Here is a 17,251-nt window from a genome sequence, read left to right as displayed (position 1 = left end):
CGTGCACCAAGGAACCCTGGCTGGGTGAGGAGAGGTTACCTTTGCCCCTTGGGCCCTGGCTGAGACCCCGGCACATTCCACACAAGGCCCTGAGGTGCCCCCAGATGGACTGTCAGGTTCTGTGTGGGGGGTGGGGGCGGGGCATTGGATCATTGCTCTGGGGGAGGGGGAGATTTACCTGCTCACAGCCCCATGGGCTGGTTTATACCTTAGTTCCCCACCAGGCAGGGAGCAGGGGCCAGCAGAGATTGTGGGGGAGGGCAAGACGGTTGGATCTCTGACGAGGAAGTGGGCTGCCGGGGAAAGGTGCTAAGTCACCCTGAGCAGAGCCAGGTTCAGGTTTCTGCTCTGGCTGAACTCACACTAGTTGCTTATTCCACCTGAGCCTGTTTCCCCTGATGCATGGGGAGGCTGAGCTCACTGGTAGGTAGGAGAGGCTCAGGCAGGGATGGGGCCAGATAAGGACCAGCAGTCCCTAACAGTGAAGCTGTTTCCTATCCCCAAAGCATCCTCCTGGGGCTATCCCAGACTTGGCAAGTTTTACACGGGCTCTGTCACCAGCTGGTGTTTCTCCTAACACCCTAGTGCCTGGCTCCTGGGGTTCTATGACAATCTCAGCACCCACCTTAACCCCCAGCCACTTTCTGGCTCTCCTGACTGCACCGGACAGGTTGGGAATGTGACCAGAGTGACTCCTGTGCACCTGGAAAGAAGCAAACCCCTCAGACTGTCACGTGTAGAAAAAAAGCCCCTCGTCTCTCCTGCAGCCAGCCTCAAGGTCTCTGATTACAGGGTGTTGCTGGTGCGGATCAGTTTGTGCTTTTCGGCCTGGCTGCTCCAGCAAACGGCTCCATGGACAGAGCTGGACAAACGCACATTTTCATGTCTCTGTTTAGCTCACTCCCAGTTCAAGGGGGCTCTGCTCATTTGCTATTTGGGCCACCACCCAGCTCCGGGCACATTTCAGCCCCTGTGCTGGGAGGAGGGGGAGGTCATTGGGATTTTACAGGGACATCAGCATCCTCCTGCCCTACTGGGCTTGCAATGGGTCTGTGCACCTCAGAAGCCACCTGCTGCAGGACAGACCCAACCAGGAAAGCAAGAGAAGGCCCCTAGCTAATACCTACAGCCGCCAGCTAGAACTTCTCCAGCACATCAGCAACCTCTCCTCAGTGACAATTATAGGACCAGAACCCTAGTGGGACATTTTTCACCAAAGCCTCCAGGGCTGAATTGTTTCCATTGGGACCTTTCCAACTCAGTAAACAGCCTGAGTCAGTTCCAGGAAGGAAACGCCCCATTGCTGCCGTAGGCCAGGCGCAGTGTGAGCTCAGGAAACTGAAATTAACCTTGTTCCCCAGCCCAGAGGCAGCCATGGCTGCAGGGAGCCCCGTGGAAAATCTCTGGGAAGAAGCAACTTGTCCTCTCTGCCTGGAGTATTTCACAGCCCCTGTCACTCTGGAGTGTGGGCACAATTTCTGCCAGGCCTGCATCAGCAGGTGCTGGGAGGGACCAGGCTCAGCTGCCTCCTGCCCGCAGTGCAGAGAAACTGTGCAGCAAGGCCCCCTCCGGCCCAACAGGCAGCTGGCCAACATGGTAGAACTAGTCAAGCGGCTGAGCTTGCAGGCACCAAAAGGAGCAGGAGTGGATGGGGTGTGCGGGGAGCACCAGGAGGCTCTCAAGCTGTTCTGTGAAGAGGATCAGACTTCGATATGTGTGATTTGCCATCTGTCCCAGGCTCACCGTGCTCACAGGGTGGTGCCCATAAGGGAAGCAGCCCAGGAGTACCAGGTAGGGAACTGCTGCCACGTTGAAACTACTGTCTATTTGAGAGTTTGTCTGCCTGCATCTGTGTGTTGGCCTGTTTGTTCAAGCACTCCTCCTAAACAGTGAGAGCCAGAGCGGCCGTGGAGAGACACCTCACCTGGTCCCAACCTGCTGCGGTGACAAGAGGGCTGGGGTAGTGCTCTCCCCAACCTATACCCTGACCCCCTCCTGCCCAGCCCCACCCCAGAGCAATGACTGAAATGAAGCCTGGACATTCTCACATTATTCTCCAAAGTATAAAAAATGAGTCAGAACCTGAACAATGCTCTAGTAATAAAATCAGCGCTCTAGCTACAGAGGCAAAATCTCAGCTCTTTAAAGATGCGGGATGTGGGAAACTTTCCCTAGAGATGCTGAGTCCTTCTGGAACCCCACTTGGTTTAAAAGCTCTTTTTTCCCAGTGGAGGCTGTGTCGTTCTCAGGGATGCTTGGCTCAGATGAGCTGGTACTGACTTATCTCAGCCAATTGCCCTCAGCTTGGAAAAGGGGAAGTTCCAGGCTCTTGTTGCCATTATGGATTTGTCTAACCGAATGTGTTGTTGTTGCCTTGATTTGCATCACAGTCGCCCTTAGAAACCCCAGAGGAGATCTGGGCCCTGCACAAAACACAGCGGGGGACATGTCCTGCCCTGAGCAGGTTACAGCCTAAATAAGACAAACAAAGGCAAGGAGGGAAACAGGCACTGAATGATGCCCAGGGTCAGTCAACAGGTCAGTGGTACAAATGGGATTAAAACTGAGATTTTTCCTAGAGTCAGTCCAGGTCCCTACCCGATAGGCCATGGTGCTACCTCAGCAACAGCCCCACAGTGATGAATTATGGCCCTTAGGAGGGAAAGACGTGTTGATAAAGGCCCAGCAGGTTTCCCACTGGGATGCCGAACTCCTGGGCTGCTCCAGATGCTGCGGCCGGCACTAGAGGAGGTCTCTGAGCTGGATGCTGTGTGGGGTTCCAAGTGCCTTGAATCCATGCACAACAGGGCTCCAGGCAGTGCAGGGCCATGCCAGGTACCACTGGGATCAGACTAGATTGGAGCAAAACTACCTCCAGGCTGGAGCTGCCCGGTGCCGGTCTGACCTGTGCCAGTGGGTACCTGGGCACAGACCAGCCAGTGTGGTTCTGTTAGTCCCACCATGCAGCCTGTGGGAATCTCCCAGAATGCACTGTTGCCGGGAGCTGTACCAGGAACTGGGGCAGCAGGTACCTGCCCAGAGGGTGTTGCCACTGCAGGGCAGCGCTGGGGCAAACCCCAACCATCCTGAACAGACATCAGCCTGTTTAATTAGGGAGTCACTGATGCATCCCCAGAGCACAGGACATGCCCACGCCTGCCTGTCGGGCCCTCCTTCAACTCTTGGGCGGCCTCTATGGGCCTGTCCCTGCCTCTGTCAGACCATCCCCACCTACATCATTCTGTGTGGAGGTGCCCCCTGCTCTTGCCCCCACCCTCACAGGTGTCCTGCTGCAGCCTCAGTCTCCTCCTGTCCCTTTCTCGACAGACAAAGCCTCGGCCAGAGCTGAGTCCCCACCAGGCAGGGACAGAGTCCCACAGAACTGGACTGTTCAGGGCCCCGCAGGCCCTCAGATGAGGAGGGGGAGACAAAGGGGCAACTGCCCTGGGGCCTGGTAATTCATAAGGGCACTGAAGCAGCCATGGCAACCAGAGCCCCAGGCTCTTTAACTCACTGCTGCAGCGCTTTGGGTGGCTGAGGGGGATGAGGAGGAAGGGACACATGGCTCAGTGCACTTCAGGCAGCGCTGAGGGTCGACTGTCCCCCACCCTGTCCCTTCTGCCCTGGGCCCTGGCCCTTCCCCGCCACTTTGCCCAGGCTCCCAGTTATGCTGTTGGACCCCTGAGCCTCCCTCTATCTCATGGAGCTTGCCCTGGTGCTTAGTCCAACTCTGTCCTACCAGGGCAGTCCCCAGGGCTGAACTCCCAGCCCCTGTTTAAACCCAGGTGGCTCCTGGGATTTATTTAAATCCTCTCACACAGAGATGTGTTGATTCACCACCAGTGGGAGTCCTGGCCTGTTACACACTGTGCCACCAGTTAGGGTTGCCAGGTATCCGGTATTCTACCAGACAGTCCAGTTTTTGGGCCCTCTGTCTGGTAAAAAAAATCCAGAAAATACCAGACATATGCAATGTCCGGAATTTTCTGGTTTTCTGGCTGGGCGCCCAACAGAAGCCTGGCGGGGGCTGGAGGAGTGGCTGGGAGGCGGGGCGCAATCGGCACTGGGATCCTCTGGTTGAGAGTGACACCTTCGGGAGGAGGAGAAACCCTGTCCCTGCTCCTGAGTGCATTGTGGAGCCGCAGCAGGACTCACTCGCACTTCACCAAGACTGTGCACAGGACTGACAGCACCCTGGGATCTGCATGTGCTCGGGTCAGTCCTGCTCCCCGCCGGCTGATTTGCTCCCTCCTCCCCCACTTCCCGACCAGCTCTGCTGACCCCGACCTCCTCCCGGCCACCCCTGGTTCCTGCCAGCCGGTTCTCCTCCTCCCGATCTCCTCCGGCCAGCCGCGCTAGCTCTGTCCCCTCCCTTTCTCCCCGGGCCAGCCACTCTGCCCCAATCTCTCCTTGGGGGCCCTGATGTCACATAGTGATTGGGACCAACAGTCCCTGGGGCTGTGAGTGGGAAAACTCCCCATTCCCCACCCCTCTCAACCTCACAATGAAACCTCCCAGCTCATTTCTGTTTCTTCAGGAAAAAATCCAGGCCCATTTGAAGACTCTGAGAGAAGAGAGAGAAAAGCTGCTGGGAAGGAAAGTGACGGGACAGGGGAGAAGCCAGGAGTATCTGGTAGGTGCCTGTGGCTATGGACCGGCAGGGACAGGCAGTGGGAGGGCTGTTTGGAGGCAGGCTTCTGTGTTGCCTTGATGAGGGGGGGATGGTGAGTTTCTCCATGACCATGGATTGGTGGGTTAGATCCATGTGCAGACAGGTCCTGAGATTCCATGTCAGGGGATGCGTTAATGTCCAGCCCTTGTGGCTTTCCCAGAAATCCTCCCCCAGTGACCTGGCTGCTGTATTTGATCATTTTTTGCATTACATTGTTTGTTTCTTTTTTCTCTACTGGTATCTCTGTCAGGGTGGTGCTGAGCATTGTTTCCAGTGCCTGGGAGGCAGCTCGGGAGAGATTTGGATGCTGCCCAGCTGATTAGCAGAATGCCCAGGTTTAGATTTTGTTTCTATTGGTGGTGCACATATGCACATACTTTGGTGCCCAGGCAAATTTATTCCATACTTGGGTGGAGAAGATTAAGGGGAAACATCAGTGCCTGCTCATTTCCTGCACTAACATCTTTGTTCCTTTTTAATCCCATAGGGCTCGTCTACACTGGCCCCTTTTCCGGAAGGGGCATGTAAATTTCAGCAGTCGTCGTAGGGAAATCCGCGGGGGATTTAAATATCCCCCGCGGCATTTAAATAAAAATGTCCGCCGCTTTTTTCCGGCTTTTAAAAAAGCCGGAAAAGAGCGTCTAGACTGGCCCCGATCCTCCGGAAAAAGTGCCCTTTTCCGGAGGCTCTTATTCTTACTTCAAAGTAAGAATAAGAGCCTCCGGAAAAGGGCACTTTTTCCGGAGGATCGGGGCCAGTCTAGACGCTCTTTTCCGGCTTTTTTAAAAGCCGGAAAAAAGCGGCGGACATTTTTATTTAAATGCCGCGGGGGATATTTAAATCCCCCGCGGATTTCCCTACGACGACTGCTGAAATTTACATGCCCCTTCCGGAAAAGGGGCCAGTGTAGACGTAGCCCTTGTGTCTCTGTCAGGGTGGGACTAAGTCCTGCCTCCTGCGGCTTGGGGTCTGAATTCCCAGAGCCAGTGAATAACAGAACTGAGGGTATGTCTACACTACATGCCTCTGTCGCCAGAGGCATGTAGATTAGGCTACCCAGCATAGGGAAATGAAGCAGCGATTTAAATAATCGACACTTCATTTAAATTTAAATGGCTGCCGCGCTGTGCTGATCAGCTGTTTGTCGGCTCAGCACGCTAGTCTGGATGCTCTGCGGTCAACATCAAAGGCATTTGTCGACCTCCCCGGTAAACCTCATCCCATGAGGCATACTGGGGCGGTCGACAAATGCCTTTGATATCGACCGCGGAGTGTCCAGACTAGCGTGCTGAGCCGACAAACAGATGATTGGCACAGCATGGCAGCCATTTAAATTTAAATGAAGCGGTGAATATTTAAATCACCGCTTCATTTCCCTATGCCGGGTAGCCTAATCTACATGCCTCTGGCGACAGAGGCATGTAGTCTAGACACACCCATGGTGCCCATAAAAGGCAGGGAACCGTCTCTTTCAGAGGGACAGAGGGGCCAAAGGGGAAGCTAGGAGAGATGCCTCTGCCTAGGGTCCACAGGGTGGAGTCAAATGCCAGAAATCTGAGGATTTTCCAAGTTCTCCCTGCTGCGCACTCAGCTCCCCTTGAAAGGGCCCTGGCCTCCATCTATGCCCTTGATCAGCCATTTCCCTGTTTTCATATAGATACAGACACAAGCTGAGAGGCAGAAAGTTGTGGCTGAATTTCAGCAGCTGCGGCAGTTCCTGGATGAACAAGAGCAACTCCTGCTGGCCCAGCTGGAGAAGCTGGATGAGGAGATTGGGAGGCTCCAGACTGAAACTCTCAGGAAACTCTCTGGGCAGATCTCCTGTGTCAGCGAGTGGATCAGTGAGCTGGAGGGAAAGTGTCAGAAGCCAGCGAGTGAATTCCTCCAGGTGAGACTGAGGGAGAAACGTCCCAGACCCCACACAGAGAAGGGAGGCTCCAGAATCACAAATGCTGGGGTCCAGACATTAGATCCAGGTGTTACTCGGAGTGTGCATTGCTGCCATGTGAGTGACTGTTGTGCTTTGCAGAGTTACAGGCACAGAGGCATTAGAGATGGCAAATCACCATTCGCTCAGGGGATCCATGGCCCTGGGCCAGGGCAGGGACCCTTGTTTCCATGTTTGTAAAATCCCTTCCCTTGGGTCCCATGTGTGTCCAATGGAACTGAGACTTTCTTCTGTCTCTCCCCTCTAGGATGTCAGAAGCACCTTGAGCAGGTATGTGGTTCTCACTCCCTTCACACTGCACAGCACAGGGAAAGAGCTTGGAGCTGATGTTGGCACCATAACTCCCCAGGGCTCTGCAGCCAAATGTGAGGGGAAGGTACCAGGCTGGGCACAAATCTCTGATCAGCTTCAGCCTGCGGCTCTCCCCCTGGCACAGCAGACTCTGGAATTCCCCATTTAGGGCACAGTCTGACCTTGAGGCTACGTCTACACTGGCGCATTCTCATGCAAAAACGCTTTTGCAGAAGAATTCTTCTGCAAAAACTCTTCCAGAAGAGAGAGTCTACACTGGCATGTGCTTTTGCATAAGAGCATCCGTGCCAGTGTAGACACTCTCTTGTGCAAGAAAGCTCTGATGGCCATATTAACCATAGGGCTTTCTAGCACAAGAAATTCATGTTGCTTGGCTACACTGGCCTCTTGCGCAAGAACAGTTGTGCAAAAGGGCTTATTCCTGAGCAGGAGTGTCAGAGTTCTAGTTGAAGAAGCCCTGATTTCATACATTAGAACATCAGTTTACTTGCACAAGAACACGCGGCCAGTGTAGACAGGCAACAAGTTTTTGCGCAAAAGCGGCTGCTTTTGTGCAAGATCGTGCCAGTGTAGACACAGCCTGAGTGTTTCCTGGAGCTTTCACCTCCCTGGGGACTGGCTGGTCAGGGCTGTGGGGAGGGACATGGGCCTGTCACTGCTGGGCACTGGGCACATTCAGCCCAGGGCAGCAGGGATCCAGAGTCTGTCCCACCTGAGGTCTGTTTGGAGGCGTGTGTGGAAGGAGCTGGGGAAGGGGGAGCTGGTGTGTCTGTCTAGTCCCTAGTGGGCAGATTCCTACAGCCCTTCCCCTGGGAACCTCCTGTCCCTCAGCGCCTGGAGGCCAAGGAGTGAGCTGGCCATGGAGACTCAATTTCCCTTTTGTCCCCCAGATGGGGCCAGAGCTGCAGACTGTTCATGGGACCTTTGAGGTGACGTTGCAGGGCCAAGGGCTGCGCTGCCCCGCCCCTGCTCTCGGGCTGGGAGAACTGGAGGATTCTAACTCCAGGCTCCACAGATCAGCAACTCACTGGCCAGAGCTGGAGAACTGAGTCACTCGGTGCAGTGTCACCATGTGACGTTGTCTCTCTCCAGGTGTGAGACGGGGCCGTTTCAGCCGCCAGAGGAGATTTCTCTTGAACTGGACGAGCGAGTCAGGGGTTTCTCCCAGCAAACGACTGCGCTGTCGGAGACGCTGAGGGAGTTCACAGGTACCAAAAAGGGATGGGGGAGGGGAAGAGTCAGCGAAACGTCTGAGGCCATGGAGGAAGACTGATGCTGGTCATTTGGCTCCTAGTTAGACGATGCTTCTGTTTAATTGTGGGGTGAGAATGGTGCCCACTTGCCATCCCAGACATTCAGGGTGATTAACTGAACCTTATTTGCAGGGCTCGCCAAGCAGTGGAGAGCCCCACTCGCCAGCCATGCAGAAGTGCGCGCTGTGCATGTGCTGACTGCGCTGCACGGCCGCGCCAGGCCAAAATCTACCCACCATGAGCGAGTAGATTACATTAATTGTTGAGCCCTGCTTATTTGTTCCAAAAGCCACTTTGTAATTACAGTGACATTAGAGCTCAAAATGGCTGACACACAGACAGAAAGATGCCCAGCTCCGTGCTGGTCTCTGCAGAGACGCTGAGTACACAGACCCCACGGCTCACAGGTAGAGCCAGGAGTTTGCAAAATCTGAACCTCCTGCTCGTGTCAAAGGGACCCTTGGCAGGATCTGGGCCTAGGCTGTGACAAATGTCAGGAAGTGAATGACCCAAACGCAGTGGAGTCTGCAGGGCGGGGAACTGGGGGGGAAGTTGAGGAGAAAGCGAATCTCTTCACAGATTGTCCTGGGGCAGCTGTGAGGCTGCAGGGACGTTGGTTCCTTTGCTGGGAGAGGCCTGAGTGAGAGAGGAAATAGGAGGCTTCAGACCTTTTTACATTAAATACCTGAGGGTACGTCAATACTGCTGGACGTAGCCTAATTAAGCTACACAACTTCCACTGTGTTATCTGCCTAGCTGCAGTCGTAGTAGCTTAAATTGGTTTTTGGCGTGAAGAGAAGAGCACTGTCCCTCCATCTTCCCTTACTCCTTGCGAAATGAGGGCTACCAGCACCAAGAGAAGCACCTCTCAATGCGATTAGCTATCTTAACTTGACCGCTAATTTGAACCCAGGGAAATCGACAGCAGCAGCCTTGATCTTCTTTGCAGTGTAGGCTACTCAAGTGTGTCTCTGCTGTAATGAAAACCCAGGTCTGTGCGTTAGGATTGGGGATGTTGTGGGCAATATGGACTCCTGAATCTCCCCTCTCTTCTCCCTTCCCCCACCAGACACGCTGCCCTCTGCACTGGACAGAGGAAGAGGACCTTTTAGACAGGGTGAGGTTTCAAGTGGAGACTGAAAACATCTTCCTGAGCTTGTAGCTCAAGGCACCAACCAAACCCCCAGTGACCACGACAGGCAGAGCCCCAAACCTGCCCACTGAGTGGTGAGGAGCCCCAGGGGCACTGGATCAGAAGGATGAAGGGCCATGTCCTGCCCCCTTTAAGAAATGGGGTGGTCGGACCCTCCCCACACTTTTTACTATGGGCACAGGTTGCGGGCAGGACGCTTTGCAGGTGGGGGCTGCGCTTTGTGTAGGGGCAGCTGATCAGCACAGCCCCTTCTTGGGCACCCCACCCGAGATCCTCTTCCCCAAAAGCCCTGTCCCAGTCAGGCCAGAAGCCAGAGCTGGGCCCCCCCCCTTTGAGCCTGGCTGCCCTGTAGAGCCCTGGACCCTCCACCTGCCCTGGGGGTGACTAACACCTAGTCCCTGCTCTCTGGGGTGAGGCGGCTCTTCCCCCACGTTGCACCCTCCCCTCTGTGCCCTGGACTGGGAGTGGAGGCTGCAGCAGGGGAGGGAGTTTCCCTCTGGGGTTTCAAGCTCCTCTGGGGTTTCAACCTGCCTCCTCTGTCCCCCCCCCCCTCCACACACTGAACCCTCCTGCTCTGGGCCTGACCCTTGGGACAGAGCAGCCCGAGTTGGGGGGCAGGAGGCTGCACACAAATGAGAAGCTAATGAAGCAGGTCCCATTGTCCAGGCTGAGGTGCTGCAGTGACAGCTTGTCTCCCTCTCAGGGCCCAGGACAGAGGCAGATCCCTGGGGCCCAGGCCTGTCCCAGCCAGAACAGGACTGCTGGGTAGGGTGAGAAATGGCCCCAGCCACCCCCAGGGCTGAGCTCTGCCCCTCACGCTCTGATTCTCGCTCCCCAGCAACTGTGACTCTGGATCCAGACACGGCTCATCCCAACCTAGTCCTGTCTGAGGATCAGAAACATGTGAGACGGGAACATACCCGGAAGCCACTGCCCAACAACCCTGAGAGATTTGACTCTGTGTATTGTGTGCTGGGACATGAGGGATTCACCTCTGGGAGACATTGCTGGGAGGTGGACATGGAGGTGGGGGGTGGACAATGCTGGGCTGTGGGGGTGGCCAGGGAATCTGTGGGGAGGAAGGGAGGGATCAGCCTTAGCCCTGAGGGGGGGATCTGGGCTGTGCATTGGGGCTGGGATCAGTTCCAGGCTCTCACCTCCCCTGAGACTCCCCTGCCCCTAAGCGCCCCCTGTAGGATCCGGGTTTGTCTGGATTGTGACTGGGGACAGGTGACATTTATCGATGCTGGTGCCGAAGCCCCAATCTTCACTTTCCCACCAGGCTCCCTCCCTGGGGAGAGAATCCGACCCTGGCTGGGGGTGTGGACAGACTCCCCGCTCAGCCTGTGCCCCTCAAATCAGCCTCTCTGACCTCACACACCCAGTCTCTGTGACTCTGGAGGACTCTCCTGTACCCAGCCCCTGGCTTCTCATCTCCATGATGCCTGAAAGCTCCTCCACCTCCCTCTCTGCAGCCCCAGGAATGGGAGGGTGAAGGAAAAAAATCCCTGGGGCTGTGTGTGTGTGGGGGGGGGGGGGGCAGAGGTGACAGAGGGGCAGGGGAAGAACTAACAGCTGGGCTGGGGACAGGCAGAGGTTGGGGTGGGAGGACACAGAATTAACCAATCAGGATTTGGAGGGTTGGGGAGAAGCTGGAAGCTGCGCAGCAGCAGGGAACGATTTGTACCAGTCTGTGTTCTAAGATCTCATTGGGGTCTCCAGCCAGAGCTCCTGCCACAGGAGCCAAAGTCTCCTTCCCCTGTGACTGTGGGGTAGCCAGCAACTCTTGTCACCAGTGTCCCTCTAAGATTTTCTGTCCCTGAGCAGAGTGATTTTGGCCTTGTGCATCAATACTAAGGTCATAGGCACTTGTCGGGACGTGTACCATGAAGTTTCATATTTAACCATGAGTCTTATTACTTCTGTACAAATAACTTTTGAATAAATGTTATTCATTTCTATTGGATATGAAACAACTTTCAGCCTGTCTCCCTGAGTCCATATGGATATTTCCCTTAATATGCAACGAGGAGTCCTGTGGCACCTTATAGAATAACAGAAGTATTGGAGCATAAGCTTTCGTGGGCAAAGACCCACTTCGTCAGGTGCATGTCTGTCCCTTAATATGGACGGTTCATTAAAGTTCCTTTAAACACTGGTATTTGATTTCCTAAACTGGGACATGTTCCAAAACAAAACAAAACATATCACTTTTGTCTAAGCCCCACATGCACCACACAATGGAAATCTCAGTTTCCTCTGCCCCTGTTGAGGGCTTACATTAATTCTGGCCGCTATCCAAGGGAACGTCTACACTGCAGAGCTATTTCGGGATCCTGGAAGTATTGCAAAATAGCTACTCTGCATCTATTGAAGCAGCCTGTTATTTCAAAATAATGGGCAGCTTATTCCAACGTCCTGGTAACCCTCATTCCACGAGGCTTAAGGGGCATTTTGGAATAATGAATTATTTCAAAATTTGATACTGTGTAGACAGCGCCAAATTATGAAATAAGCTATTTTGAAATACAGGCAGTCCCCGGGTTACATGGATCCGACTTACATCAGATCCCTACTTACAAACGGGGTGAGGTAACCCCGCACTAGCTGCTTCCCCCCAGCAGACCAGGGAGACGCGAAGCTAGCACCCCCCTCCCCAGCAGACCAGGGAGACGCGAAGCTAGCACCCCCCTCCCCAGCAGACCAGGGAGACGCAGAGCAGCTTTTCTCAGCAGACACCTCAGCTTGAGAATAAAGGACTGAGGGAAGTGAGGTGTGGGAGAATAAAATTGAGCTCTGGAGAAATGTTTGGCTAGAGTTTCCCCTACAATATGTACCAGTTCCGACTTACATACAAATTCAACTTAAGAACAAACCTACAGTCCCTATCTTGTATGTAACCTGGGGACTGCCTGTAGCATCAAAATAAGCTACACAATTTGCTTAGCACATATTGCATAGCTTATTTCAAGTTAAGGATGCTGTGTAGACACACTGTAAATGTTTACAGGAAATCTATAATGTGGTCCAGACATTTGTCTTTAAAACTGCTTTTCATTTTACATAATACTGATCTATAATGCAAACATAACAGCACCTCCCATGGTGATCCAAAAACTCCTCTGATACAATGTAAGAGCAGTGGTGTTGGGGAAATCTCACTCCCCTGGGGTACAGAGTCCCCAGAAGGGTCCGAGGCTGGAGGTCAAAGCAGTGAGGCAGGAGAGAAATCTAGAAGGAAAACTTTATTATGCATCCATGCAGGCTGACCGCTACCAGAGTGAGAGCGGCAGCAGCCCTGAGAGACAGGTTTAGGGATCCTTTATACAGTATGCTCAGACAGTTTAGTTGTTGATTATTCTCTTTAACATATCAAAGTCTCAGCAGAAGTACTCTGAGAGGTTTCTGTTTACACCAAGTATGCTAGAAGTAAGTTTACAGTACCAAGGCACATGAGAACCTGAGTGAGGAGCTTACAAGGCAAACTGTGACAAAGATAAGGGTTTACATGATAAATTGTGACAGACTAGGAGTCTTCATGAAGTTGAGATAGGCATTGTAAGGGTCTTGATTAGAGTTAGATGATTTCTCTCTGTTACAGGGAGAGAGGCCTGGAAAACTTTTAACCCTTACAGCAGTTTTCTTTTAGAGAGTTTTTATTTCCTGCACAGTCCCCCCTTAGACACAATTGGAGTTATTTGATGTTTCTCCCACAGTGGCAACATGCTGTTAATGTTGTACTATACAAGAGACACTTCCCAAAGGCTAAAGTATGGCATGTCACCACTGGACTCCTGTAGCTGGAGGGCACAGCCACACTATCACAGGGAAATCCTGATAGGTCCACTGTGTTGGGCAGCAATGGAGATTGCACCTGGTGTATCGTGGTCTTCTTGCTTGAGCTTGGCTTGTTTTGCAAGATATTTATATGGCCTTAGGTCACCTCTTCAAATGCTCTTTGAGGTAGAGCTGGACGGAAATTGTTGTTTGTTTATTTGTTTCAACAGAACAGAAAAATGCTGATTAGAAAAAAACCTGTTTCTACAAGGCTGAGAATCAGCTGAGCTGCATTCGTGAGGGTTTTTTTTACTCTCCTTGGCTCAAACATGCCTCCTACTGAGGCCAGACTGAATGGTGAATACACTGTCAATGGGACCTGAGTGTGGGCCCCCCTTTTTCCTCCAGTGTCTCTCACAAGAAGATTCCATTGGGTACAGTTGTGTGAGAAGATCTATAATAAGCAATTACAGTAAAACTCCAATTGTCCGGCATACAGTGGTCCGGCACTCCCAATAGTCCGGCACCAACTGGAACCCGGAAGTGCTCCGGCAGCTGCTTCAAGAAGTTGTTAGTCAATTACACTACCACCAGCTGGCCATAGTCAGGCAGTAGTGTAATTGACAGGCTCGCAATTTATCTTTCCTCTACTGCCTCTGGTGGGGCTGAAGGTGGATGGGGGGCCACGGGGAACGGCGCGGCGAGGGCTGAACCCTCCGCTGTTTTGCAGGGAGGCAAAACCTGCAAGCCAAGGTGTCAGGGAGGGGGCGAGAGGCAGGCCGCTGCTTCAAGAAGTTATTACTACAGTATAATTGACTAACAACTTCTTGAAGCAGCTGCCTGCCTCTCGCCCCCTCTCTGCCCCCACCACTTGTAGGCTTTGCCTCCCTGCAAAATGGCGGAGGGTTCGGCCCTCGCTGTGCCATTCCCCGCTGCCCCCCACAGTCCCTCCCACCTGCCCCCGCCAGGGGCAGTAGAGGAAAGATAAATTGCAAGCCTGTCAATTACACTACTGCCTGACTATGGCCAGCTGGTGGTAGTGTAATTGACTAACAACTTCTTGAAGTAGCTACCTGACTCTCGCCCCCTCTCTGCCCCCACCACTTGCAGGCTTTGCCTCCCTGCAAAATGGCGGAGGGTTCAGCCCTCGCCGTGCCATTACCTGCCGATCCCCCGCCCTCCCGCCCCTCACGGAGGCAGTGCGGGTCCCGGCAGACCCGTCACAGCCTCCCCGCCGGAGTACCTCCCGATAGTCCAGCATATCTGATAATCCAGCACCACCTGTATCCCAAAGGTGCAGGATTATTGGAAGTCTACTGAACATTGGTACTTGGTAGTGCTGGCTCGGGCTTGTTCTGAAAGGCTGCAGGCACCATTTGACCCTTTTGTTCTTCACTGTGCACATGTGTACCCAGCAGGGCTAAAGCCAAAACTGCAGCTACATCCATTGCTTAACTTAAGGCTATGTCTAGACTGGAAAAAAAAATTTGGAAAAAGATACATGTAGATGGGGCCAAATTTTGGAAAAAGCTTCTCTTTTGAAAAGTCCCTTTTTCCTTATATAATGAGGAATACAGGGAGGCAGACACAGGGAAAGGGATGGTCAAGGACATGGATGGAGCCCAGAGCCCTTACATGGGGAGATGTGTGCGCAGCAGGGAAAACTTCTTAAAAAACCCTAAAATTTGTGACATTTGACTCTACTCTGCAGGAACAAGGGAGAGGGCGTCTCTCCCAGCATCTCCTTCGGCCCCTGTGTTCCTCTTAAAGGGATGTCCCCATGTCTGCTATGGGCAGCATGTTCTGTTATTCATGGCCTCTGGGAATTTAGACCCAGAGCAGCAGGAGGCAGGACTCAGCGCCAAACTGACAGAGATACCCAGGGAGGGAAAAGAAACAAAGATGTTAATGCACCAAGTGAGCAGACAGAGCAGGCAGCCTCTCGCAAGGCTGAATGAATGTAATTGACATTCATTTTCCCTAAGGAGGATTTCCGGGAAAGTCACAGGGACTGGACATTAACTTATCCATTGACATAGAGGCTCAGGGCCTGTCTATACATGGATCTAACCAAGCAATCCATGATCCAGGAGAAACACAGACAAGCCCAAACTCACCAAGTCCACAAAGGAGTCTGCCTCCTAACACAACCCTCCCACTGCCAATTCCTGGCAGTTCATAACCACAGGCACTTACCAGATACACCTGGCTTTTCCCTTTCCCTGTCGCTTTCCTTCCCAGAACCTTTTCTCTCTCTTCCCTCAGAGTCTTCAAAAAGAGGCCTCCAATTTTTCCTGAAGAAACAGAAATATATATGAGGGTAAGCCCCATGAGATGTTGGGAGCCCATTTGTCTGTCTTTAAGCCACACAGTCCCAGTTTTATGCAACTCTGTCCCTTCCCACCATTTGTCTAACTAGACTGTCTCCTGCTCAGGCCCAGGACTGTCCCTTACAGGGTGTTGTGCAGGGCCCTGATTCTATTGTGCGTCTATAAGACAAATGACAGACTACTACTGTGTTTCAGCCAATCAGTAACAGCTTGTAACCTCCTCTTCTCCAGTCCTAAGGCAGCTCACTCCCATAGACTGGCCTGCAGCTCCTGCGATCTAAACCAGTGTGTCTCAACTTTTTTTAAAATAATGTACCCCTTAAAAAAAAAAGTACTCCCAGTACCTATAGTTTTCAGACACATTTTTTTTTTACCATTGCAACACATTTGTTTAAATAACTGAATCATAGCAGGGCAGGTGATGAAATTTTTGGATGTAAGAAATACAAAAATAATAGTGCTGTAAAACTTAAAACCAAAAATCAGTTTTCTCCAAATTTCAGTTGTGTTGATGTACCCCCCACCCCTCCAGACTTCTCTTAAGTACTTCCAATGTTATTTCATAGACTCATAGACTTTAAGGTCAGAAGGGACCACTATGATCATCTAGTCTGACCCCCTGCACAGTACAGGCCACAGAATTTCCCATTACACTGGACAGCAACTCTGTACCTTGTACTCCTGGACAGCTTCTTGTATGGGCACCACCATGTGAGCCTGGGATCTATCACTCACCACACAGATAGGAGTTTGATCCTCTTCACAAAACAGCTTCAGAGCCTCCTGGTGCTCCCCACACACCCCATCTCATCTTGTTCACTTTGCTGCCTGGAAACTCAATGGCTTGGCTAGTTCCACCACGTTTGCCAGCCGCCGAATGAGCCAGAGGGGTCCTTGCTGCTCAGTGTCTCTGCACTGAAGGGGCCTACCAGAAATGATGTGTCGAGGCTCCAGAGTGACAGGGGCTGTGAAATCCTCCAGACGGGATTTGACACTTCCTCCCGGAAAGTTTCCACAGGGCTCTCTGCAACCATGGCGGCCTCGGCTGGGGATCAGGGGCCCTGTCATTTTCCTGAGCTCAGCAATGGAGGGGGCAGGTCCAGCACTGAAGTACCAGCACTGAAGATTAAAAATCAGAATTAAAAACAAAAAAAAAAGCCCCAAAGCTTTGTTCACCCTCTGCCCCCACCAGGGTCGCCAGTGGGCCCCCTCAGCCACCTGCCCCAGCCAGATCCCCCCCCCCATCTCTGCGCCCCTCATGCTAGGGCCCCTCCTCACCCTCTGTCCAAATCCCAGCGCGAGCATCAAGGAGCGACCGCCCCACCCGACCGTTTCCCTCCCCCGCGCGGCAGTTGGAGCCGTTGTCCCCAAAGCGCCAACACGCACCGCGCGCAGCCAGGCTGGTGTCAGGAGGCCCCGCAGCGATTTAACTGCCCAGTCCCACCCCCGCCTCGCCTCGCTCTGCTCCCCCTCCCCCACCGATTCAACCGCCGGGCCTCGGCCCTACCTCGCTCTGCTCCTCCGCTCCCCCCCTTCCCGGTGCTGCCCAGAGGCGGAAGTAGCAGCGTGTGAGTAACGGCTCCCTCAGCATTCGCCTCAGGATGCAGCCGGGCTCGCGGCGGGGTGAGCGGGGCCTGGGTAGGGGCAGGGAGGAACGTGGGGGGCGGGCAATGAAAAACCGGCGGAAGGGGGCAAAATGGGGGGGATCAAACTGCGCGTGCACAGCTGGTCAGTGGCTCCAGTCCCGCTCCAGCGTCAGGGCTTAGCTCTGAGCCGCGCACGCCAGCGTTCCACTCCTCCCACCCC

The 17,251-nt window shown here is 53.3% G+C and overlaps 2 protein-coding genes across 9 annotated transcripts; one reads left to right on the top strand and one right to left on the bottom strand.

Moving 5' to 3' along the window:
• The first annotated feature begins 1,113 nt into the window (after positions 1–1,113).
• Positions 1,114–10,843, top strand: LOC142821446 (zinc finger protein RFP-like). Of its 3 annotated transcripts, XM_075912426.2 has the most exons (7): positions 1,115–1,791; positions 4,538–4,633; positions 6,330–6,560; positions 6,868–6,890; positions 8,025–8,140; positions 9,255–9,302; positions 10,177–10,843. In XM_075912426.2, the coding sequence occupies exons 1-7, from the start codon at positions 1,375–1,377 to the stop codon at positions 10,707–10,709; spliced, it is 1,464 nt and encodes a 487-aa protein (XP_075768541.2). In that variant the 5' UTR covers positions 1,115–1,374; the 3' UTR covers positions 10,710–10,843. The 3 variants fall into 3 exon arrangements, with proteins under 3 accessions (XP_075768542.2, XP_089627247.1, XP_075768541.2); XM_075912427.2 differs by lacking the exon at positions 9,255–9,302 and having other exon boundaries at positions 1,114–1,791; XM_089771121.1 differs by lacking the exon at positions 9,255–9,302 and having other exon boundaries at positions 1,114–1,791; positions 10,126–10,843.
• A 1,727-nt stretch (positions 10,844–12,570) lies between these two features.
• Positions 12,571–17,247, bottom strand: LOC149522251 (uncharacterized). 6 transcript variants are annotated; one of them, XR_016347355.1, is made up of 4 exons: positions 16,953–17,244; positions 16,181–16,550; positions 15,312–15,409; positions 12,571–13,307 (listed from the first exon to the last, which is right to left on the bottom strand). XR_016347355.1 is itself a non-coding variant. In XM_089771196.1 (4 exons), exons 1-4 carry the CDS (start codon positions 17,034–17,036, stop codon positions 13,278–13,280), a joined length of 402 nt encoding a protein of 133 aa, XP_089627322.1. In that variant the 5' UTR covers positions 17,037–17,247; the 3' UTR covers positions 12,571–13,277. The 6 variants fall into 6 exon arrangements, 1 of the variants encoding a protein (XP_089627322.1); XR_016347352.1 differs by having other exon boundaries at positions 16,118–16,564; positions 16,953–17,242; XR_016347351.1 differs by having other exon boundaries at positions 16,181–16,564; positions 16,953–17,237.
• Positions 17,248–17,251: the final 4 nt, after the last annotated feature.

Source organism: Pelodiscus sinensis, chromosome 19 (genome assembly GCF_052426305.1).
Source record: "Pelodiscus sinensis isolate ZL-2025 chromosome 19, ASM5242630v1, whole genome shotgun sequence".
NCBI classification, from domain to species: Eukaryota; Metazoa; Chordata; order Testudines; family Trionychidae; genus Pelodiscus; species Pelodiscus sinensis.
This window is presented reverse-complemented; position numbering and strand designations above follow the sequence as displayed.

Excerpts from the sequence above, each read along its gene's own strand:
- LOC142821446 (XM_089771121.1), top strand. The coding sequence starts at position 1,375 with ATGGCTGCAGGGAGCCCCGTGGAAAATCTCTGGGAAGAAGCAACTTGT. Across the intron at positions 6,561-6,867 it reads CAGCGAGTGAATTCCTCCAG|GATGTCAGAAGCACCTTGAG; the intron begins GTGAGACTGAGG and ends TCTCCCCTCTAG. Across the intron at positions 6,891-8,024 it reads GTCAGAAGCACCTTGAGCAG|GTGTGAGACGGGGCCGTTTC; the intron begins GTATGTGGTTCT and ends GTCTCTCTCCAG.
- LOC149522251 (XM_089771196.1), bottom strand. The coding sequence starts at position 17,036 with ATGCTGAGGGAGCCGTTACTCACACGCTGCTACTTCCGCCTCTGGGCA. Across the intron at positions 15,410-16,374 it reads GCCTCGACACATCATTTCTG|GAAAAATTGGAGGCCTCTTT; the intron begins GTAGGCCCCTTC and ends CTGTTTCTTCAG. Across the intron at positions 13,308-15,311 it reads GGAAAAGCCAGGTGTATCTG|CTCTACCTCAAAGAGCATTT; the intron begins GTAAGTGCCTGT and ends ATTTCCGTCCAG.